General features: G+C 45.9%; 1 protein-coding gene across 1 annotated transcript in view; it reads left to right on the top strand.

Moving 5' to 3' along the window:
- The window catches only part of PPP1R13L (protein phosphatase 1 regulatory subunit 13 like), a 47,422-nt gene that overhangs the window by 14,646 nt on the left and 7,681 nt on the right, over positions 1-25,095 (top strand). Inside the window, exons 5-6 of the mRNA XM_088464336.1 lie at positions 16,030-16,920; positions 24,434-24,571. Of these exons, the coding sequence (XP_088320462.1) occupies positions 16,030-16,920; positions 24,434-24,571 (1,029 nt within the window). The remainder of the gene's footprint in view (positions 1-16,029; positions 16,921-24,433; positions 24,572-25,095) is intronic.

Genomic DNA, 25,095 nt, shown 5'->3' with positions numbered 1-25,095 from the left:
CCATGTTGTTGTTGTACTCAGTGGACGCTAGTTAGTTATTGCTCCATGTTGTTGTTGTTGTACTCTGTGGACGCTAGTTACTTATTGCTCCATGTTGTTGTTGTACTCAGTGGACGCTAGTTAGTTATTACTCCATGTTGTTGTTGTTGTACTCTGTGGACGCTAGTTAATTATTGCTCCATGTTGTTGTTGTACTCTGTGGACGCTAGTTAGTTATTACTCCATGTTGTTGTTGTTATACTCTGTGGACGCTAGTTACTTATTGCTCCATGTTGTTGTTGTACTCAGTGGACGCTAGTTAGTTATTGCTCCATGTTGTTGTTATACTCTGTGGACGTTAGTTAGTTATTGTTCCATGTTGTTGTTGTTGTACTCTGTGGACGCTAGTTAATTATTGCTCCATGTTGTTGTTGTACTCTGTGGACGCTAGTTAGTTATTACTCCATGTTGTTGTTGTTATACTCTGTGGACGCTAGTTACTTATTGCTCCATGTTGTTGTTGTACTCAGTGGACGCTAGTTAGTTATTGCTCCATGTTGTTGTTGTACTCAGTGGACGCTAGTTAGTTATTGCTCCATGTTGTTGTTGTTGTACTCTGTGGACGCTAGTTACTTATTGCTCCATGTTTTGTTGTACTCTGTGGACGCTAGTTACTTATTGCTCCATGTTGTTGTTGTACTCAGTGGACGCTAGTTAGTTATTGCTCCATGTTGTTGTTGTACTCTGTGGACGCTAGTTAGTTATTGCTCCATGTTGTTGTTGTACTCTGTGGACGCTAGTTAGTTATTGCTCCATGTTGTTGTTGTACTCTGTGGACGCTAGTTAGTTATTACTCCATGTTGTTGATGTTATACTCTGTGGACGCTAGTTACTTATTGCTCCATGTTGTTGTTGTTATACTCAGTGGACGCTAGTTAGTTATTGCTCCATGTTGTTGTTATACTCTGTGGACGCTAGTTAGTTATTGCTCCATGTTGTTGTTGTACTCAGTGGACGCTAGTTAGTTATTGCTCCATGTTGTTGTTGTACTCAGTGGACGCTAGTTACTTATTGCTCCATGTTGTTGTTGTTGTACTCAGTGGACGCTAGTTAGTTATTGCTCCATGTTGTTGTTGTACTCAGTGGACGCTAGTTAGTTATTGCTCCATGTTGTTGTTGTTATACTCTGTGGACGCTAGTTAGTTATTGCTCCATGTTGTTGTTATACTCTGTGGACGCTAGTTAGTTATTGCTCCATGTTGTTGTTGTTGTACTCTGAGGACGCTAGTTAGTTATTGCTCCATGTTGTTGTTGTACTCAGTGGACGCTAGTTAGTTATTGCTCCATGTTGTTGTTATACTCAGTGGACGCTAGTTACTTATTGCTCCATGTTGTTGTTGTTGTACTCAGTGGACGCTAGTTAGTTATTGCTCCATGTTGTTGTTGTACTCAGTGGACGCTAGTTAGTTATTGCTCCATGTTGTTGTTGTTATACTCTGTGGACGCTAGTTAGTTATTGCTCCATGTTGTTGTTATACTCTGTGGACGCTAGTTAGTTATTGCTCCATGTTGTTGTTGTACTCAGTGGACGCTAGTTAGTTATTGCTCCATGTTGTTGTTGTTATACTCTGTGGACGCTAGTTAATTATTGCTCCATGTTGTTGTTGTACTCTGTGGACGCTAGTTAGTTATTACTCCATGTTGTTGTTGTTATACTCTGTGGACGCTAGTTACTTATTGCTCCATGTTGTTGTTATACTCTGTGGACGCTAGTTAGTTATTGCTCCATGTTGTTGTTGTTATACTCTGTGGACGCTAGTTAGTTATTGCTCCATGTTGTTGTTGTACTCAGTGGACGCTAGTTAGTTATTGCTCCATGTTGTTGTTGTTATACTCTGTGGACGCTAGTTAGTTATTGCTCCATGTTGTTGTTATACTCTGTGGACGCTAGTTAGTTATTGCTCCATGTTGTTGTTGTTATACTCTGTGGACGCTAGTTAGTTATTGCTCCATGTTGTTGTTATACTCTGTGGACGCTAGTTAGTTATTGCTCCATGTTGTTGTTGTTGTACTCTGAGGACGCTAGTTTTTTTTTTTTTTTTTTTAAATATCTTTTTATTGAACAGCAATAAAACAATTATACATTGCACAATCCAAGAATTAGAGAAAATAAAATTGTCTGATAAACGATTAGTCTGTTTCTTGGAACAAACAATATACAAATTACTGTTAATCTTTTCAAACTTTTTTGGAAAATAGTACAAATATAGATTGAAATTATGTCAAAGTACAAAGAAACAAAGTACTTGAATATAATATAATGTAGAAAATTACAAATACTGTATAAAAAAAAATCGATATAGTACACCGCATAGAAATGCAAGTAAATATACAATCAATGTCACTCAAACTATGCAACTTATAGAGCCAGTGTAAGCAACCAATTATCACATCAACTTCGGTATATCAGTCAATCGTTGCATCAATATAATCTACATCAATGCAGAATTATATTAGAAAAAAGGGGGAGAATTAGAATAAAATGATAAAAGAAACAGAAGAAGAAAGAAAGGTGAAATAGAGGGGGAACCACTGACAGAAGGTGAGAGATACCTTGTCTGGGGGGATTCACAGAGAGCTACATATAAATAGCACCAATAGGGGCATTTTAAGTGATATTTCTTAGCATAAACCATTCCGTGTGATCAAAGACTTTCCATATGTTATTCTGAATCTGGACCGGTAAACATTGTATGTATGGTTCCCATTTTTTGGAAAAAATCCGTACCCCTCTTTCGATGTTAAAGATAGCCATACGTCTCTCCGCATAAATAACCTCCAGCAGCGCAGTTTTCCATTCCATTAGTGTAGGTGCTGATTTTGAGATCCAGTAATTAAGGATAAGTTGTTTAGCTACTGTAACCATGACTCTCAGAGCAGGTTTCCATGGGCCCAAGGAGGACTCAGACTCCCATATTGAAAATTCTGCGAAAATAAGAGTTGCCGTATTTTTGGATAATTTAAGATGTATTGTATTATTTAGATAACACAAAATTTTATTCCAAAATCTATGGATCTTTCTGCAGTACCAGAGGCTATGCGAGAGAGAGGCATTAGAGCAGTCACATTTCACACAATTTCCCTCCTCCAGTGGCACAAAATGTCTCCGTTGGGCCGGGGACATATATGTATGATTTAAAATTCTAAGATGAATTTCTTGAAGTCTCGCTGACTTAAGACAGGGTAAAACACGATCCAGATTCGCAATAAATGGCTCCAAGTCACATAATTCGGGTATCTCTGTGTGCCAAGCTTCCGCAACTGGTGCCCAAGCATGTATAGGAACTTCAATCAGGTATTTATATAAATGAGCTATTCTGAATTTGGTTGAGCGACATAAGAGTAGAATGCGACCCATTGTATCTGTGTTAATTGAGATCCATAAAGGATTATCTAAGGATTGAATGAAATGACGTACTTGTAGAAACATAAAAAATTGTGTACGAGGGATGTCATATTTATCCTGTAATTGTACAAAGGAGAGCAAATTGCCACCCGGATCAAATACATCTTTGATGGACATGATTCCCTTTTGATTCCACATTTTAAAAAGAGGAATGTCAAGTGAAGGGGGAAAACAGGGATTACCCCATAAGGGGATGTACGGGGATGAAAAAGGATTTTTCCCCAAATGTGTATTAACCTTCAACCACGTAGTGTAAGTGTCCCAGAATAAAATATTAGAACAAAATATCTTAGGAATGTGTATTTTAGGGGTGTGTAACAAGGCTGCTGGGGCATATGGGTGAAATAATGCTTCCTCCAAGTCAGGATTAGTATAGTGATCGGTATGTAATAACCAATCAGTTATATATCGGAATATGGCAGCTTTTGCAAATGCAGAGATGCTTGGGATGCTCAGCCCTCCATTTTTTTTCAGTAGGTAAGCTCGGGAACGCGGCATTCTGGGTTTCTTGTACTGCCAAATGAATTTAAAAAAGATCTGCGTAAACTTCAGTACATCCGCTCTTGTTAAAGTAATGGGTAAAGTTTGTAAAAGATAGGCTAGTTTCGGGAACACCACACTCTTTATTACAGTTACTCGTCCGAGTAGAGAGAGTTTAAGATCTTTCCAATTCTGGAGTTGGGAGTTTAATCTATTTAGCAATGGAGAGAAATTAAAAGCATATAGAGAGGATAATTGAGCTGGTATAAATATACCTAAGTATTTTAATTTATGTGTTGCAATTGTGAAAAGAGAGGCTATGTGGGGATGTGTAGCTAAAAAAGTAGCTGCATCAATAGGGAGCAACTCAGATTTACTCACATTGATGCGATAACCTGCAAATGATCCAAATGTGGTAATTAGATCCAGAAGTGTAGGGATGGATCGTAGGGGATCAGATATAAAAAGCATCATATCGTCTGCAAATAAAGACAATTTACATGTTTGGTTTCTGATAGTAATACCCTTTACCTCCGTTTCCTGTCTTATTGCTATCGCCAATGGCTCTAGCGCAATTGCAAACAAAAGTGGAGAAAGCGGGCAACCCTGTCTCGTCCCTCTCTGTGTACAGAATACAGGTGACAAATATCTATTAGTGAGAATCTGAGTAAGGGGAGAAGTATATAAGGATCGTATGATCTCAACAAAAAGGGTGGGCATGCCGAACCGACGCAGAGACTCAAACAGGTGATCCCAGGTTACCAGATCAAACGCTTTTTCTGCGTCTAAAGACAACAAGAACCCGGGATCACCCGTCTCGCCCATATGCAGAGACTGCAGCACCGTAAGGACTTTCCTAATGTTTGTGACAGAATTTCTGCCACAAATAAACCCGGTTTGGTCCGGGTGTATGATAGACGGGAGAATCAACTTCAACCGCTCTGCTAAAATTTTTGTCAATAATTTATAGTCTACGTTAAGTAGAGAAATGGGTCTGTATGATGAAGGCAAAAGGGGGTCTCTACCTGACTTCGGCAGAACTTTTATAATGGCCGAATTAAAATAGTGAGGGATTATTTTACTATCCATTATGGAGTTAAATACATTAGTTAAAGTCTCTGTGATTTGGGGACGTAATATTTTGAAAAACTCCCCACTCAGACCATCTGGGCCTGGGGCCTTGAACGTCTTGAGAGATCTAACAGCCTGATCTACCTCTTCATGTGTAATTTTGCCAATCAATATATCAGCCTGTGCAGATGAAATCTGTGGCAGGGTGTGTGATTCCCAAAAAGCCTCCTTTTTAGTGATATCTATTGGGTCTTGGGAATAGAGGTTTTGGTAGTAACGGAAAAAGATATTCGCGATATCTTTGCCATTGTATTGTATGGCAGAGCTTTCATCTTTGAGCGCTGCAATGTTATTATGTGGCTTGGTACCTCTCAGCATGTTTGATAGGAGTCGGCTAGGTTTGTTGCCGTATCGAAAGAAATGTAATTTACCTGAGTATACATATTTATCATCCATTTGAGTGAGGATTTGATCAAAGTGTAACCTGCATTCACCATATGCGGCTCTAGTCACCGGTGAGGGTGAAGCTCTTAGAGCTTGAAATGCGGATGTTAAGGCCGTCTGTGCAGATCTATAAGTGGCGTCCTGTTCAGCCTTATATTTTGTCATAAAGGAGATAATTTCCCCCCTAATCACCGCCTTAGCAGTTTGCCAATATAAACCTGGGTTATCTTTATGTATTTGGTTGTTCATTTCGTAATTGGCCCAAGCAGACTCTAGCATTGACTTAAATTTAAGGGATGAGGCTAATTTTGCCGGAAATCGCCATTGGGAGTATGAACCCAAAAGGAATTTCCCCTGTACATCCACCCACACCGGCGCATGATCCGAAATAGCTATAGTTTCAATCGATGTATCGATAATCATTGGGGATATTGAGTTAGATAAGTAAAAATAATCAAGCCTAGAAAAGGCGTTATGAGTGGCTGAGTAGTACGTGTATTCCAGATCAGTGGGGTGTCTCATTCTCCACACATCTAATAAATTCAATTCTTTGGCCATATAATTTAAACCTATTTTTGGTTGTTTGGGGGAGGAATGAGAGAAAGTTTTCCTATCTAAGGTTGGGGAAGCGACCAGATTGAAATCACCCCCTAATATAATCTTAGAATCTGCAAAAGAATATAATTTGTTAATCAATCCTAGGAAAATAGATTTATCATATATATTGGGACCATAGACATTACACAAACAGTATCTAGTGCCGTCTAGCGTGACATCCATAAGAATGTATCGGCCTTCTTGGTCTACATCAGAGGAATGAATATCGAATTGAATACCCTTGCGTATTAGGATTACCACTCCACGTGACTTAGAACCAAATGATGATGACGCCAATACCTGGTGGTGCAGTGTGTTTAGCTTGGCGTGTTCTGTGGGAGTTAAATGGGTCTCCTGTAAATAAGTGATATCGGATTTAAGCTTATTAAGATATGTCAATATGCGCTTTCTTTTCACTGGTGAGTGAATCCCCCTGACATTCCAGGTGCAAAACCTAAGGTGGGAAGGCATCACAAGGTGTGGAAATTAGGTAATGCAAATAGTAAAAAAGTGTAGTATAAATGTTAATATACTCCCCATAATACCGGTTGGTGTTAGGTAGGTTCATAATAATATGAATGTCGGCTCTAGTATAAGTCATAAATAAGCTATGAAGGGCATGAGCTTCGTGATTCATACAGTATAAAGAAACAAATAGACAAATGGACATAGACATAAAAAGAAAATAAAGATAGACGCTTATATGCAGAGATTGCGAATCAAATGCAAACATATAACCAAAACTATAGTCATTGATCTCAGCCTATTGAAAAGAAAAAAAAAAAGACAATAGTATTAATAATAACTATAAAGCAACATCACAAGTATATATGTAATTATAATCCTAAATCAGATTATAAACATATTTTTGAAGAAAAGGGTAAAACCTGGTAAAGGCATCAAAATAGGTATGGGACATCTTCCCGTAATCAATCATTATGATCCATCGTGGAGGGGTCCGAGGACTCTTTTACTTCGTTAAGGAAAGCTTGGGCGTCAGCAACTTCTGTGAAATCTTTAGGGCCTTGAGATGAGAAAATGCGAAGTCTAGCTGGGAATAAGAGCGCGAAGCGAGTCCCTGATTGGATGAGCTGAGAGCAGACAGGGGACATATTTCTGCGTGCTCTGGCAACCTCCGCGGAGTAGTCCTGGAACAAGAGGATACGTTGGCCGTCCCACTGAAGAGGGCCCTTCTGTCGAGCAGTTGACCATATCAGATCCTTGTGACGAAAATTTAAGCACTTGAAGATAACAGCTCTAGGTCGTGAGATGTTAGAATCGCGAAAAGGACCTAATCTATGTGCTCGTTCTATCTCAAAATGATTCAGTTCAGCCGAGATGCCGAGTAGCTCAGGGAGATCGGTTTGAAGAAATTTAGTGAGATCGTTGCCTTTAATCGTTTCCTTAAGACCCAGAAGTCGCAGGTTGTTGCGTCTGGACCTATTTTCCAGATCGTCTACCTTGGATAGTAATTGTTGTTGAGTGGTCGACATGGTAGCAACTTGTTGTTTTAGTTCCGAAAGTTCATGAAAGTTGACTCCGATCCTGTTTTCATTTTCACGCACTTGTTGTGAGACAGAAGACATTTGCGTCTTAATATCCGCCAGTGCCCCCATGAATTTATCCGCTTGGTTTTGCAGTAGTGGTTCCACTGTTTCTTTAATGGCTCTAACTATCTCTGCATATGAGAGAGGAGCAGGAACCGGGCCCATTGTGTTATGGGTAGTAGCGGGTTCGGAACTATGTGTATGTGGCATGTTTTCCACAGAGTCTGTAGGTTGATCTGTACGTTTGCTACTACCCCTGGCTCGATTTGCCTTGGGGGTGGGCTGTGGAGCCATGAACTTATCCATGTAGAGATTGGTCCTAATTTTCACCAGGTTATGATAATACTGAGGAGTGTGTTGCTTAGAAATGGCTGTGATCACAGACAGGAGATCCTTTACATTTCAAATAATTGTGAAGTAACTTGAAAAATAGGGCTGGAGCACCATCTGGTGGTAGAAGCTGGCACTGTAACTATTCCCCAGAGTAAAGGATATGTACATAAATATTGCCAAATTTATCATCAGCTATAGCTGGGGATTCAAAAGAAGTATAGAGTTGCAAGACTTCTGTTTATAAGCAGCTGTACGTTCTCCAGTATAGGGCTTTAACTGGTAACACACAGTACCTTGTCTCCTGTATATGCAGTGTCTGCAAAATGGCGCCGTCTGTAAAAGGACCTTGAAAGGAGCCAGCGTCTGCCTTCTGCAATTATGATATGCGGTCGCGGGGACCCGTCCAGCGGCGTCCCCGTGTGTTCCCCTTGCTGCTCGCACCCACCAGCTGACTGTCTGTGAGCCAGCGTCGCGGGGTTTGGCAGTGGACCAGGCGCGATGCAGGAGCCGGGAGGCGAGGGCCGGAATCCAGCACCACGCACCGCGTCTGCAGTAGGCCGCGAGGTCCGGCAGCCCGAGTCCGGGAACCAGGATCCCGCTAGGCAATGGGAACACCCGCCTTGGGGGCAGAGATGGCTTGTGGCGGTAGGAGAGCCAAGAAGCACCGCGCACGGCCGGAGGGACTGGATCAGCAGGCTCAGTCGTAACGGAGCCCCGACTCCATGCAGCTTTCCTCCTCGGCTTCCAGGCCACGCCCCCCTCTGTGGACGCTAGTTAGTTATTACTCCACGTTGTTGTTGTTATTACTCCACGTTGTTGTTGTTATACTCTGTGGACGCTAGTTAGTTATTACTCCACGTTGTTGTTGTTATACTCTGTGGACGCTAGTTAGTTATTACTCCACGTTGTTGTTGTTATACTCTGTGGACGCTAGTTAGTTATTACTCCACGTTGTTGTTGTTATACTCTGTGGACGCTAGTTACTTATTGCTCCATGTTGTTGTTGTACTCTGTGGACGCTAGTTAGTTATTGCTCCATGTTGTTGTTGTACTCTGTGGACGCTAGTTAGTTATTGCTCCACGTTGTTGTTGTTATTACTCCACGTTGTTGTTGTTGTACTCTGTGGACGCCGGTTAATTATTGCTCAGCGTTGTTCTTATACTGTGTGGACGCTAGTTAGTTATTGCTCCATGTTGTTGTTGTTATACTCTGTGGACACTAGTTAGTTATTGCTCCATGTTGTTGTTGTTATACTCTGTGGACGCTAGTTAGTTATTGCTCCATGTTGTTGTTGTACTCTGTGGACGCTAGTTAGTTATTGCTCCATGTTGTTGTTGTACTCTGTGGACGCTAGTTAGTTATTGCTCCATGTTGTTGTTGTTATACTCTGTGGACGTTAGTTAGTTATTGCTCCATGTTGTTGTTGTTGTACTCTGTGGACGCTAGTTAATTATTGCTCCATGTTGTTGTTGTACTCTGTGGACGCTAGTTAGTTATTACTCCACGTTGTTGTTGTTGTACTCTGTGGACGCCAGTTAATTATTGCTCAGCGTTGTTCTTATACTCTGTGGACGCTATGCTCCCGGCCCCCAGCCCTCTGCTCCTCCTATCCTTGCACAGGGGCCCGGCTTTCCCCCTCCCCCACAGTACAGCACCCAGCCTGGCTGTCTTTTACTGCTGGATGCTGAGAGCTGAGCTCCCAGGCCCAGCAGTCACCCCCTCACAGCCCAGGCCTGGCGCTCATCCACACTGGGGTATCAGGAGCTAGCACTCCCTACCCTCAGCGTGCGGCCACGGCTGCAGTGGATTCCTTCCGTCATGTTGTGCTGGGCGCTAAGCTCCCGGTCCCCAGCATGGAGCACTGAGAGGCTCCTACATCCGTCCCCCCGGCGCCGCGCACCGAGGGGTTAACATTGCCTTGCTGCCGCTGGAGCCCATCTCCAGCCGCTGCGGCGCTTCGGACAGTTAAACCATAGCGTTGCCGTGGCCACAGAGCGGGTCCGACCGCGGCAGCCTAAACATTTTTCACACACACCCGGCGCCTAGCGCCGCTAATACAATTTGCAGCAGGGCGCCTAGCGCCTATTGGTACATTTAAAAATGGCACGGAAGCACGGGGGTTAACCCCCTCAGTGCCACGGGCGCCATTATCCACGTGTGGCCGGCCTCCGGCCACAGCTGTGTCTTTATTAATTGGTCTAGTTGCTAAGATTGGGATTAGTCCGGTGTATTCCCCCTCATGTACTGGCCCGCGGTGCCTAGTTATATAGTGCCAGATGGCAGAGTTTGTAGGGTGCAGGTCCGGCTGTTGGGGGTGTCGGCACTGTCTGAGCAGCAGATGATCGTGGGACATAGGAAGCATTAGAGTATAAAGGGCACAAGATAATATAATATTACCAAGTGTGTGACGGAAACATGATGGTGATTGTCCTCTTTATAATGTCTGTTCAGGAGAAGCTTCCTATGTACATACATGTGTAGGTCATACATGTGTAGGTCATACAGACATTACATGGCTCAGCCAGGAACCTGCTTTATTCAACTTTCACATTTTCTATTGAAAACATTATAAATAAATTCTTACCGTGTTGCTGCAATTCTAGAAAAGGCAATATTTCAGGATAACGTCTCTTTGTGTAGTGTGGGACTGGTATCACGTAACTCCTGAGGGGTGAGCTGCACAGATGGATGGATCGCCCTGAGGGTGAGGTAGTGGCTGAGCGCTGACACAGCGTCTAGGACGGTGAATCACTGTCTAGGACCCCGGGCACCTAGTGACGCAGAGTGCGGTGGAAGCATGATGTCCTGCACAGGGGATGTAGTCACCAAAAGATCGACATGACGTAAGGTCCACTGGGTCAAAAGTCGGCCAACTAAAGAAGCTGCCTGCCAGCTGCCGCCAGTTTACACTCTGCTACGAGCCGCAAAATAGTTAAATAATAAAAAAAAGGAAACTTATACAAATGGGCCATTCCATGTGACTCACGTTACATTTCAAGTTATTTTTTAGAAAATCACAAAGGAACGTGTCCCACCCTAGCGCCAATTATTCTTAAATTATTTTTTAGAAGTTTAAATCCATCAAACACAAAAATGTAGGTGAAATTCAACCTTTTAAAAATATGACAACAATATATGGGGTAAATAGCCATAATTAATGCTCAGAAGCAGAAAAATTGTACACTCTTAGTAGTTAAATTATCATTTATATGCGTGACTCATGTTACAACACAATGGATAAAGGAAATCAGGGGACGTATATATTTATTTAAACCTGGTCTCTTAATTATTTTTGCAATATGATTGTTATACTATACACTTATAAGACCCTAAACCTATGATTTACACACAAACAAAAAACTGAATATTAACCAAACTATACTTAAAATAATTTTTGGCATGTGACTCATGTTACATATGAATGTGACTCATGTTACATTTCAGTCCCTAGTCACTGCTCTGATACAATATACCTGTAGAATGACATGAATGAATGAATGTCAGCCTGTATATGTAATCTGATGGTCATGTCCTGGTGCTGCCACTCTGCTCCATTGTATCCATATATTCTCCTATATTTCATTGAATGACCCATATCCGTGTGGCCCCCCACCCCCTCACTCAAATCTGTAACCAGACCCAAATTTCTCAGCCTGGGCTGGTATGGTAAAATGGGGGGGAAGGGCATGAGTTACCCCAATTTTCTTACAACCAGCCGGGGGGATAACTGAATAGCTGGGAGACGCACATAATGCTATAATGGCAACAAGCCCCAAACTTGTCTGCGCAGGGCTGGTATTCCTCGGAAAGTCAGGACCCCAAAAATAAAATAGCCACCCTCCCGTGTAACTGCCAGCTATTCCCCGCACCAATGGTGGCGGTGGGTGCAGGGTTAATAGTAATAAAATAGTAAATAATATTCGTTACATGTCGACTACAGATACTGGGCAGCCTGCTTCAGCATGCCGGTACTTGGGGAACAACAAGTGCCAGAATGCCCAGACATTAAGGGCCGGCTGACACTTTTAGTCCGTCTGTAAAGAGAATATTAATATACACACAGGACTCTCATACTGACGTATTATTTTATATAAAAAAATAAATTCATACTTGGCGCAGCCCTTGGGTGTCCGTCTCTTTGGGTCATTGTGGGCATCCATAGGAAATAACAAACCGAAACCCAGAGTTCTGCGCACATAAAATAATAGTGTGTACTGTGCCATGCAAAATGACAGGTCACTGCCGCTCACTATCATAGGAGTGAATGGGGGAAGCACTGATTGGCTGAGAGCGCGGCAGAGCCTCTCGCAGCCTGTACAGCGCTGTCCCTGGGGCTCAGGTTTCCCGTTTGTTATTTTCCTACGATGCCCACACGGACCAAAGAGGCGACCACCCAGGGGCTGCGCTAAGTGTGAATTTACTTTTTATATAAAATAATGCAGCATGCGAGTCCTGTGTCTATATTAATATTCTCTCTACAGACGGACTACAGGTGCCAGCCGGCCCTTAATGTCCAAGCATGCTGGCACTTGTTGTTCCACAAGTGGCGGCATGCCGAGGCAGGCTGCTTGGGACTTGTAGTTCATCTCTAACAAAGAATAGGTCTACACTGTCTAAACATTGTCTAATTTATGTCTCTGCCTACGTACCGCCTGCCTACACCCCTCAGAGAGAGAGAGCGTTATACTGTGTACCCGGCACAGGAACTGTACTCGCCCAGCCTATACACCCCTCAGAGAGAGAAAGCGTTATACTGTGTACCCGGCACAGGAACTGTACTCGCCCAGCCTATACACCCCTCAGAGAGAGAGAGCATTATACTGTGTACCCGGCACAGGAACTGTAATCGCCCAGCCTATACACCCCTCAGAGAGAGAGAGCATTATACTGTGTACCCGGCACAGGAACTGTAATCGCCCAGCCTATACACCCCTCAGAGAGAGAGCGTTATACTGTGTACCCGGCACAGGAACTGTACTCGCCCAGCCTATACACCCCTCAGAGAGAGAGCGTTATACTGTGTACCCGGCACAGGAACTGTACTCGCCCAGCCTATACACCCCTCAGAGAGAGAGCGTTATACTGTGTACCCGGCACAGGAACTGTAATCGCCCAGCCTATACACCCCTCAGAGAGAAAGCGTTATACTGTGTACCCGGCACAGGAACTGTACTCGCCCATCCTATACACCCCTCAGAGATAGAGAGAGTTATACTGTGTATCCGGCAAAGGAACTGTACTCGCCCATCCTACACACCCCTCAGAGAGAGCGTTATAGTGTGTTCCTGGCACAGGAACTGTACTCGCCCAGCCTATACACCCCTCAGAGAGAGAGAGAGCGTTATACTGTGTACCCGGCACAGGAACTGTACTCGCCCAGCCTATGCACCCCTCAGAGAGAGAGAGCGTTATACTGTGTACCCGGCACAGGAACTGTACTCGCCCAGCCTATACACCCCTCAGAGAGAGCGTTCTACTGTGTACCCGGCACAGGAACAGAACTCGCCCAGCCTATACACCCCTCAGAGAGAGAGCGTTATACTGTGTACCCGGCACAGGAACTGTACTCGCCCAGCCTATACACCCCTCAGAGAGAGCGTTCTACTGTGTACCCGGCACAGGAACAGAACTCGCCCAGCCTATACACCCCTCAGAGAGAGAGCGTTATACTGTGTACCCGGCACAGGAACTGTACTCGCCCAGCCTATACACCCCTCAGAGACAGCGTTATACTGTGTACCCGGCACAGGAACTGTACTCGCCCAGCCTATACACCCCTCAGAGAGAGAGAGCGTTATACTGTGTACCCGGCACAGGAACTGTACTCGCCCAGCCTATACACCCCTCAGAGAGAGAGCGTTATACTGTGTACCTGGCACAGGAACTGTACTCGCCCAGCCTATACACCCCTCAGAGAGAGAGAGCGTTATACTGTGTACCCGGCACAGGAACTGTACTCGCCCAGCCTATACACCCCTCAGAGAGAGCATTATACTGTGTACCTGGCACAGGAACTGTACTCGCCCAGCCTATACACCCCTCAGAGAGAGAGAGCGTTATACTGTGTACCCGGCACAGGAACTGTACTCGCCCAGCCTATACACCCCTCAGAGAGAGAGCGTTATACTGTGTACCTGGCACAGGAACTGTACTCGCCCAGCCTATACACCCCTCAGAGAGAGAGAGCGTTATACTGTGTACCCGGCACAGGAACTGTACTCGCCCAGCCTATACACCCCTCAGAGAGAGCATTATACTGTGTACCTGGCACAGGAACTGTACTCGCCCAGCCTATACACCCCTCAGAGAGAGAGAGCGTTATACTGTGTACCCGGCACAGGAACTGTAATCGCCCAGCCTATACACCCCTCAGAGAGAGAGCGTTATACTGTGTACCTGGCACAGGAACTGTACTCGCCCAGCCTATACACCCCTCAGAGAGAGAGCGTTATACTCTGTACCCGGCACAGGAACTGTACTTGCCCAGCCTATACACCCCTCAGAGAGAGCGTTATACTGTGTACCCGGCACAGGAACTGTACTCGCCCAGCCTATACACCCCTCAGAGAGAGCGTTATACTGTGTACCCGGCACAGGAACTGTTCTCGCCCAGCCTATACACCCCTCAGAGAGAGAGCATTATACTGTGTACCCGGCACAGGAACTGTACTCGCCCAGCCTATACACCCCTCAGAGAGAGAGAGCGTTATACTGTGTACCCGGCACAGGAACTGTACTCGCCCAGCCTATACACCCCTCAGAGAGAGAGAGCATTATACTGTGTACCCGGCACAGGAACTGTACTCGCCCAGCCTATACACCCCTCAGAGAGAGAGCGTTATACTGTGTACCCGGCACAGGAACTGTACTCGCCCAGCCTATACACCCCTCAGAGAGAGAGAGAGCGTTATACTGTGTACCCGGCACAGGAACTGTAGTCGCCCAGCCTATACACCCCTCAGAGAGAGAGAGCGTTATACTGTGTACCCGGCACAGGAATTGTACTCGCCCAGCCTATACACCCCTCAGAGAGAGAGCATTATACTGTGTACCCGGCACAGGAACTGTACTCGCCCAGCCTATACACCCCTCAGAGAGAGCGTTCTACTGTGTACCCGGCACAGGAACAGAACTCGCCCAGCCTATACACCCCTCAGAGAGAGAGCGTTATACTGTGTACCCGGCACAGGAACTGTACTCGCCCAGCCTATACACCCCTCAGAGAGAGCGTTCTACTGTGTACCCGGCACAGGAACTGTACTCGCCCAGCCTATACACCCCTCAGAGAGAGCGTTCTACTGTGTACCCGGCACAGGAACAGAACTCGCCCAGCCTATACACCCCTCAGAGAGAGAGCGTTATACTGTGTACCCGGCACAGGAACTGTACTCGCCCAGCCTATACACCCCTCAGAGAGAGTGTTATACTGTGTACCCGGCACAGGAACTGTACTCGCCCAGCCTATACACCCCTCAGAGAGAGATCGTTATACTGTGTACCCGGCACAGGAACTGTACTCGCCCAGCCTATACACCCCTCAGAGAGAGAGTGTTATACTGTGTACCCGGCACAGGAACTGTTCTCGCCCAGCCTATACACCCCTCAGAGAGAGAGTGTTATACTGTGTACCCGGCACAGGAACTGTACTCGCCCAGCCTATACACCCCTCAGAGAGAGAGCGTTATACTGTGTACCTGGCACAGGAACTGTACTCGCCCTGCCTATACACCCCTCAGAGAGAGTGTTATACTGTGTACATACTATATGAGGTGTGTATCCAGTAACGGAACGCCACGATGTAATGATACATCATGCGTGCTGTACACACTGCACAATCGAGTGTACGACGGCGCAATATATATCGTAAAATACAACATGGCGTTATACAATGCACGACTATTGAACGATACATTGTATGACGGATCGTATAGTGTGTACCCAGCTTTACAGTACATAAATCTACTAGTGACATAGGCACAATCTGCCTTGTAGTGGTTACATTGGAACTATACCAGGATTTCATTAGGTGTCGGTTTATACCCCATAATTACCCCGAATTGTTTTTATCTTGACTGTTGGTTATTTCAGCTATATTTTCTTTTTTGCTGCAGGGTGATGTCTCTTCTACTCTCCCCCGGGGCTACAAGTTCACTTCAATGGATCGGAGTCCTCAGTGGCCTGACCGTGGCTCTCCGGGATCTGACCGTGGCTCTCAGGGGCCGGACCCTGTATGGAGAACTGGTACTGGAACTTTGCCTAGATCCTTTCCTTCTCAGCAACCCATCTCTCGCATTCCTGTCCCTCCTCCTGGAGGTAGAGGCCAGCCGCATAGACCCCTACCACTCTCCATGATTTTCCGCCTACAGAATGCCTTTTGGGAGCACCAAACTCCACCCCAGACACAAGTACCATCTACTCCAATGACTATATATGCATCTCCAGGACCCATACCAGTGGTCATAGATCTGCCAAATTCTGCTGCGGCAGCGCCACCAGCAAGTGAAGAGGTCCCCCGTCCTCTCAGTCCCACCCGTCTCCAGCCACAGCTCCCTCCTGCATTAGCAGAGGTACAGAGAGTGCTGGAAGATATTCCTCGACCACTAAGGAGGCGCGGCTCACAGGAACAAACTCTGCAGGCTCCTCTCCTGCCCACTGACCGCCTTCAATATCGCCAAATATTGGGCAGACTCTTTGGGAGGGCAGCACCCAAAACCTACCCTGCTCCAGAACAGACAAAAGCTGAAGAGAAGCTGCAAGGATCTGCAGGTAAAAGCGGCTTCCCTGTGGCAGAACAGCTTCCCGAGGAGGAGAACCTCTTCCAGATGCCTCCTATATCTGAGGAGATGAAGGCTGAAGAGAAGCTGGAGAGCTCCATGGTCAGTGCTGAGGATCCCATCTGCATCATCCTGGAGACATCGGAATCTGCAGTCGGGGAAGCAGCCCCAGCACACATAGAGATGGAATTCCGTATCCCGGAGGTGATCTGCGGAAGCCAAGCTCTGGTAAGTGGTTGGTGGAGATACGGGGGAGCAATGTATAGATTTGATATTGGAGATACGGGGGTACAGTGTATAGATTTGGTATGGGTGGAGATACGGGGGTGCAATGTATAGATTTGGTATGGGTGGAGATACGGGGCGGAGCAATGTATAGATTTCATATTGGTGGAGATACGGGGGTGCAATGTACAGATTTGATATATGGTAGATACGGGGTTAGCAATGTATAGATTTGGTATTGGTGGAGATACGTGGGAGCAATGTATAGATTTGGTATGGGTGGAGATACGGGGGTGCAATGTACAGATTTGATATTGGAGATACGGGGTTAGCAATGTATAGATTTGGTATGGGTGGAGATACGGGGGGTGCAATGTATAGATTTGATATTGGTGGAGATACGGGGGAGCAATGTATAGATTTGATATTGGTGGAGATACGGGGGAGCAATGTATAGATTTGGTATGGGTGGAGATACGGGGGAGCAATATATAGATTTGGTATGGGTGGAGATACGGGGGTGCAATGTATAGATTTGGTATGGGTGGAGATACTGGGGGAGCAATGTATAGATTTGGTATGGGTGGAGATACTGGGGGAGCAATGTATAGATTTGGTATGGGTGGAGATACGGGGGGAGCAATGTATAGATTTGATATTTGTGGAGATACGGGGGAGCAATGTATAGATTTGGAATTGGAGATATGGGGTTAGCAATGTATAGATTTGATATTGGTGGAGATACGGGGGAGCAATGTATAGATTTGGTATGGGTGGAGATACGGGGGTGCAATGTATAGATTTGGTATGGGCGGAGATACGGGGGTGCAATGTACAGATTAGGTATGGGTGGAGATACGGGGGTGCAATGTATAGATTTGGTATTGGTGGAGATACGGGGGAGCAATGTATAGATTTGGTATGGGTGGAGATACGGGGGTGCAATGTATAGATTTGGTATGGGTGGAGATACTGGGGGAGCAATGTATAGATTTGGTATGGGTGGAGATACTGGGGGAGCAATGTATAGATTTGGTATGGGTGGAGATACGGGGGGAGCAATGTATAGATTTGATATTTGTGGAGATACGGGGGAGCAATGTATAGATTTGGAATTGGAGATATGGGGTTAGCAATGTATAGATTTGGTATGGGTGGAGATACGGTGGTGCAATAAATAGATTTGATATTGGTGGAGATACGGGGGAGCAATGTATAGATTTGATATTGGTGGAGATACGGGGGAGCAATGTATAGATTTGGTATGGGTGGAGATACGGGGGTGCAATAAATAGATTTGGTATTGGTGGAGAGAAGGGGGGGACAATGTATAGATTTGGTATTGGAGATACGGGGGGTGCAATGTACAGATTTGGTATGGGTGGAGATACGGGGCGGAGCAATGTATAGATTTTATATTGGTGGGGGGTGCAATGTATAGATTTGATATGGGTGAAGATACGGGGGGAGCAATGTATAGATTTGGTATGGGTGGAGATACGGGGGGAGCAATGTATAGATTTGGTATTGGAGATACAGGGGGGGTAATGTATAGATTTGGTATGGGTGGAGATACGGGGGGTGTAATGTATAGATTTGGTATGGGTGGATATTTGGGGTGTAATGTATAGATTTGGTATTGGAGATACAGGGGGAGTAATGTATAGATTTGGTATTGGTGGAGATACGGGGGGGAGCAATGTATATATTTGATATTGGTGGGGGGGTGCAATGTAAAGATTTGGTATGGGTGGAGATACGGGAGTGTAATGTATAGATTTGGTATTGGTGGGGGGGAGCAATGTATAGATTTGGTATGGGTGGAGATACGGGGGGTGTAATGTATAGATTTGGTATGGGTGGAGATTCGGGGGAGCAATGTATAGATTTGGTATGGGTGGAGATACAGGGGGTGCAATGTATAGATTTGGTATTGGTGGAGATACCGGGGGTGCAATGTATAGATTTGGTATTGGAGATATGGTGGGAGCAATGTACAGATTTGGTATGGGTGGAGATACGGGGGAGCAATGTATAGACTTGATATTGGTGGAGATACGGGGGTGCAATGTATAGATTTGGTATGGGTGGAGATACGGGGGGTGCAATGTATAGATTTGGTATTGGTGGAGATACGGGGGGTGCAATGTATAGATTTGGTATTGGAGATATGGTGGGAGCAATGTACAGATTTGGTATGGGTGGAGATACGGGCGTGCAATGTAAAGATTTGGTATTGGAGATATGGTGGGAGCAATGTACAGATTTGGTATGGGTGGAGATACGGGGGGAGCAATGTATTGATTATGTATGGGTGGAGATACGGGGGGAGCAATGTATAGATTTGGTATTGGTGGGGGGAGCAATGTACAGATTTGGTATGGGTGGAGATACGGGGGAGCAATGTATAGATTTGGTATGGGTGGAGATACGGGGGTGCAATGTATAGATTTGGTATGGGTGGAGATAAGGGGGAGCAATGTATAGATTTGGTATGGGTGGAGATACGGGGGAGCAATGTATAGATTTGGTATGGGTGGAGATACGGGGGAGCAATGTATAGATTTGGTATGGGTGGAGATACGGGGGTGCAATGTATAGATTTGGTATGGGTGGAGATACGGGGGAGCAATGTATAGATTTGGTATGGGTGGAGATACGGGGGTGCAATGTATAGATTTGGTATTGGTGGAGATACGGGGGGGTGCAATGTACAGATTTGGTATGGGTGGAGATACGGGGGATCAATATATAGATTTGGTATGGGTGGAGATACGGGGGAGCAATGTATAGATTTGGTATTGGTGGAGATACTGGGGGAGCAATGTATAGATTTGGTATGGGTGGAGATACGGGGGAGCAATATATAGATTTGGTATGGGTGGAGATACGGGGGGTGTAATGTATAGATTTGGTATGGGTGGAGATACGGGGGAGCAATATATAGATTTGGTGTGGGTGGAGATACGGGGAGCAATGTATAGATTTGGTATGGGTGGAGATACGGGGGAGCAATGTATAGATTTGGTATGGGTGGAGATACGGGGGAGCAATGTATAGCTTTGGTATGGGTGGAGATACGGGGGAGCAATGTATAGATTTGGTATTGGAGATACGGGGGTGCAGTGTATAGTTTTGGTATGGGTGGAGATACGGGGGAGCAATGTATAGATTTGGTATGGGTGGAGAAACGGGGAGCAATGTATAGATTTGATATTGGTGTGTGGGGGGGTAATGTATAGATTTGATATTGGTGTGGGGGGTGTAATGTATAGATTTGGTATGGGTGGAGATACGGGGGAGCAATGTATAGATTTGGTATGGGTGGAGATACGGGGGTGCAATGTATAGATTTGGTATGGGTGGAGATACGGGGGGTGTAATGTATAGATTTGGTATGGGTGGAGATACGGGGGAGCAATGTATAGATTTGGTATGGGTGGAGATACGGGGGAGCAATATATAGATTTGGTATGGGTGGAGATACGGGGGAGCAATGTATAGATTTGGTATGGGTGGAGATACGGGGGAGCAATGTATAGATTTGGTATGGGTGGAGATACGGGGGTGCAATGTATAGATTTGGTATGGGTGGAGATACGGGGGTGCAATGTATAGATTTGGTATGGGTGGAGATACGGGGGTGCAATGTATAGATTTGGTATGGGTGGAGATACGGGGGGGTGCAATGTACAGATTTGGTATGGGTGGAGATACGGGGGTGCAATGTATAGATTTAGTATGGGTGGAGATACGGGGGTGCAATGTATAGATTTGGTATGGGTGGAGATACGGGGGAGCAATGTATAGATTTGGTATGGGTGGAGATATGGGGGTGCAATGTATAGATTTGGTATTGGTGCAGATACGGGAGGGTGCAATGTACAGATTTGGTATTGGTGGAGATACTGGGGAAGCAATGTATAGATTTGGTATGGGTGGAGATACGGGGGAGCAATATATAGATTTGGTATGGGTGGAGATACGGGGGAGCAATGTATAGATTTGGTATGGGTGGAGATACGGGGGAGCAATGTATAGATTTGGTATGGGTGGAGATACGGGGGTGCAATGTATAGATTTGGTATGGGTGGAGATACGGGGGTGCAATGTATAGATTTGGTATGGGTGGAGATACGGGGGAGCAATGTATAGATTTGGTATGGGTGGAGATACGGGGGTGCAATGTATAGATTTGGTATTGGTGGAGATACGGGGGGGTGCAATGTACAGATTTGGTATTGGTGGAGATACTGGGGGAGCAATGTATAGATTTGGTATGGGTGGAGATACGGGGGAGCAATATATAGATTTGGTATGGGTGGAGATACGGGGGGTGTAATGTATAGATTTGGTATGGGTGGAGATACGGGGGAGCAATATATAGATTTGGTATGGGTGGAGATACGGGGAGCAATGTATAGATTTGGTATGGGTGGAGATACGGGGGAGCAATGTATAGATTTGGTATGGGTGGAGAAACGGGGGAGCAATGTATACATTTGGTATGGGTGGAGATACGGGTGAGCAATGTATAGCTTTGGTATGGGTGGAGATACGGGGTAGCAATGTATAGATTTGGTATGGGTGGAGATACGGGGGTGCAGTGTATAGATTTGGTATGGGTGGAGATACGGGGGTGCAGTGTATAGATTTGGTATGGGTGGAGAAACGGGGAGCAATGTATAGATTTGATATTGGTGTGTGGGGGGGTAATGTATAGATTTGATATTGGTGTGGGGGGTGTAATGTATAGATTTGGTATGGGTGGAGATACGGGGGGTGTAATGTATAGATTTGGTATGGGTGGAGATACGGGGGAGCAATGTATAGATTTGGTATGGGTGGAGATACGGGGGAGCAATATATAGATTTGGTATGGGTGGAGATACGGGGGAGCAATGTATAGATTTGGTATGGGTGGAGATACGGTGGAGCAATGTATAGATTTGGTATGGGTGGAGATACGGGGGAGCAATGTATAGATTTGGTATGGGTGGAGATACGGGGGTGCAATGTATAGATTTGGTATGGGTGGAGATACGGGGGTGCAATGTATAGATTTGGTATGGGTGGAGATACGGGGGAGCAATGTATAGATTTGGTATGGGTGGAGATACGGGGGGGTGCAATGTACAGATTTGGTATGGGTGGAGATACGGGGGTGCAATGTATAGATTTAGTATGGGTGGAGATACGGGGGTGCAATGTATAGATTTGGTATGGGTGGAGATACGGGGGAGCAATGTATAGATTTGGTATGGGTGGAGATATGGGGGTGCAATGTATAGATTTGGTATTGGTGCAGATACGGGAGGGTGCAATGTACAGATTTGGTATTGGTGGAGATACTGGGGAAGCAATGTATAGATTTGGTATGGGTGGAGATACGGGGGAGCAATATATAGATTTGGTATGGGTGGAGATACGGGGGAGCAATGTATAGATTTGGTATGGGTGGAGATACGGGGGAGCAATGTATAGATTTGGTATGGGTGGAGATACGGGGGAGCAATGTATAGATTTGGTATGGGTGGAGATACGGGGGTGCAATGTATAGATTTGGTATGGGTGGAGATACGGGGGTGCAATGTATAGATTTGGTATGGGTGGAGATACGGGGGAGCAATGTATAGATTTGGTATGGGTGGAGATACGGGGGTGCAATGTATAGATTTGGTATTGGTGGAGATACGGGGGGGTGCAATGTACAGATTTGGTATTGGTGGAGATACTGGGGGAGCAATGTATAGATTTGGTATGGGTGGAGATACGGGGGAGCAATATATAGATTTGGTATGGGTGGAGATACGGGGGGTGTAATGTATAGATTTGGTATGGGTGGAGATACGGGGGAGCAATATATAGATTTGGTATGGGTGGAGATACGGGGAGCAATGTATAGATTTGGTATGGGTGGAGATACGGGGGAGCAATGTATAGATTTGGTATGGGTGGAGAAACGGGGGAGCAATGTATACATTTGGTATGGGTGGAGATACGGGTGAGCAATGTATAGCTTTGGTATGGGTGGAGATACGGGGTAGCAATGTATAGATTTGGTATGGGTGGAGATACGGGGGTGCAGTGTATAGATTTGGTATGGGTGGAGATACGGGGGTGCAGTGTATAGATTTGGTATGGGTGGAGAAACGGGGAGCAATGTATAGATTTGATATTGGTGTGTGGGGGGGTAATGTATAGATTTGATATTGGTGTGGGGGGTGTAATGTATAGATTTGGTATGGGTGGAGATACGGGGGGAGCAATGTCTAGATTTGGTATGGGTGGAGAAACGGGGGGTGTAATGTATAGATTTGGTATGGGTGGAGATACGGGGGGTGTAATGTATAGATTTGGTATGGGGGGGTGCAATGTATAGATTTGGTATTGGTGTGTGTTTGTGTGTGTGGGGTAATGTATAGATTTGTTATTGGTGGGGGTGCAATGTATAGATTTGGTATTGGTGTGGGGGGGTGTAATGTATAGATTTGGTATTGGGGGTGTAATGTATAGATTTGGTATTGGTGTGTGTGTGGGGGGGGTAATGTATAGATTTGGTATTGGTCTGGGGGGGTGTAATGTATAGATTTGGTATTGGTGTGTGGGGGGTGTAATGTATAGATTTGGTGTGGGGTGTGTGTGTAATGTATAGATTTGGTATTGGTGGGGGGTGTAATGTATAGATTTGGTATTGGTGGGGGGGTTGCATACTGTATTGATATTGCATTTGGTATCACAGCTATAGGAGGGGGCACAGTATCATTCGGTGTAATGTCTGACCTGTAATATACGTTATAAGGGTGTCATACATGTGACAGTAGTGTACTCAGGGCCTGATTCAGAGCCGGACGCTCTGACCAGAGCGCTCGCTCTGAATCAGGGCCCTCCTACCTAAAATTGGAGTGGCCTCCTGGCCTCTCGCATAGCTGTAGGTGACCACCCACAGGTTATGCGAGCGGCCAAAAAGATGGTCGCGATGGTCAAGACCATCGCGACCATCAGGCTTGCGACGAGACCCTGCAGTAGGGTCTCGCTGCCGCAAGCCCAGGGGGGTGCTTTTGGCTCTATCAGAGCCAAAAGCACTCCCACTGACATCACTAGTGATGTCAGTGGGGCCGGCCCCAGACGGTAGGGAAAACGCCATGGAAAACGCCTCCGTCTGGGCATCAACGCCCCCGGCACGCCCACCAAAGGGGGCGTGCTGTCAATCACCATCGACAGCGCTCCCCCTTTGGTGCGAGACCCATAATGACAGCTTGGCTGTCGCTATGCGGGTCTCGCACATACGCACGACGGAGCTCCCTCCGTCGTGCGCATGCGCACTAGGGCACCATCGACCCGCTTGCGAGCGCGTCTGAATTAGGCACTCAGTACATATGGTGCTTCTGTATAATGAAGCCAGCAGGGGAAGGAGGTAGATGAGAGCCATTGGGCGATGTGCAGATGGGTTTAGGTGCTGCAGAATGCAGGGAGCGATCGCTGTACATCATCACTTATTCCTTCTCCCCTTCAGGAACTTCGTTCAGCTTTAAAGGGTCGTAATTCCCCCAACAAGTCTCAGCTCCGACGAGCCCGTCTAGACCCCCTCATCTTGCTGCTTGATGGCGCACTTACCGGAGAGATAGAGGTGGTCTCTCAGGCTCTAAGAGAGGTATGTACACAACCAATATCTATGTGTTACCTGACACAATGGGAGATGGATCTTTGGGCCTAAGTATATACTGCAATGTTTCCTCAGTGCTGTACCAGGTATATTAGCGCTATCTACCCAGGCATGTCAGCCCACTGTGCTGCACCCAGCTCCTGGCACATCGGCAAGCCAAGGAGAAAACATGGCTGGTTATGTGTGTAATATGATTTCCATTTTAGCTTCTGCAGGTGACAGCGCCGTCCTTCTGTGCCCTTGAAAAGGGGCGTTTAGTAAATATAACCCTTAGTATATTCTACTATATATAACATTGGCAACAACCAAAATGTTTCAAACTTCACCAAAGCAGGAACCCTGTCCTAGCGTCGGGTGCAGGTCTGAGCTGGGGGTGCGCAGCGCTGTATGTCTACGTCACCTGTCCTGTCCTAGCGTCGGGTGCAGGTCTGAGCTGGGGGTGCGCAGCGCTGTATGTGTACGTCACCTGTCCTGTCCTAGCGTCGGGTGCAGGTCTGAGCTGGGGGTGCGCA

Source organism: Taudactylus pleione, unplaced genomic scaffold (genome assembly GCF_031769625.1).
Source record: "Taudactylus pleione unplaced genomic scaffold, aTauple2 ptg001655l, whole genome shotgun sequence".
Classification (NCBI taxonomy): Eukaryota; Metazoa; Chordata; class Amphibia; order Anura; family Myobatrachidae; genus Taudactylus; species Taudactylus pleione.
The sequence above is the reverse complement of the archived record's forward strand: the minus strand, read 5'-3'. Positions and strand labels throughout refer to the sequence as shown.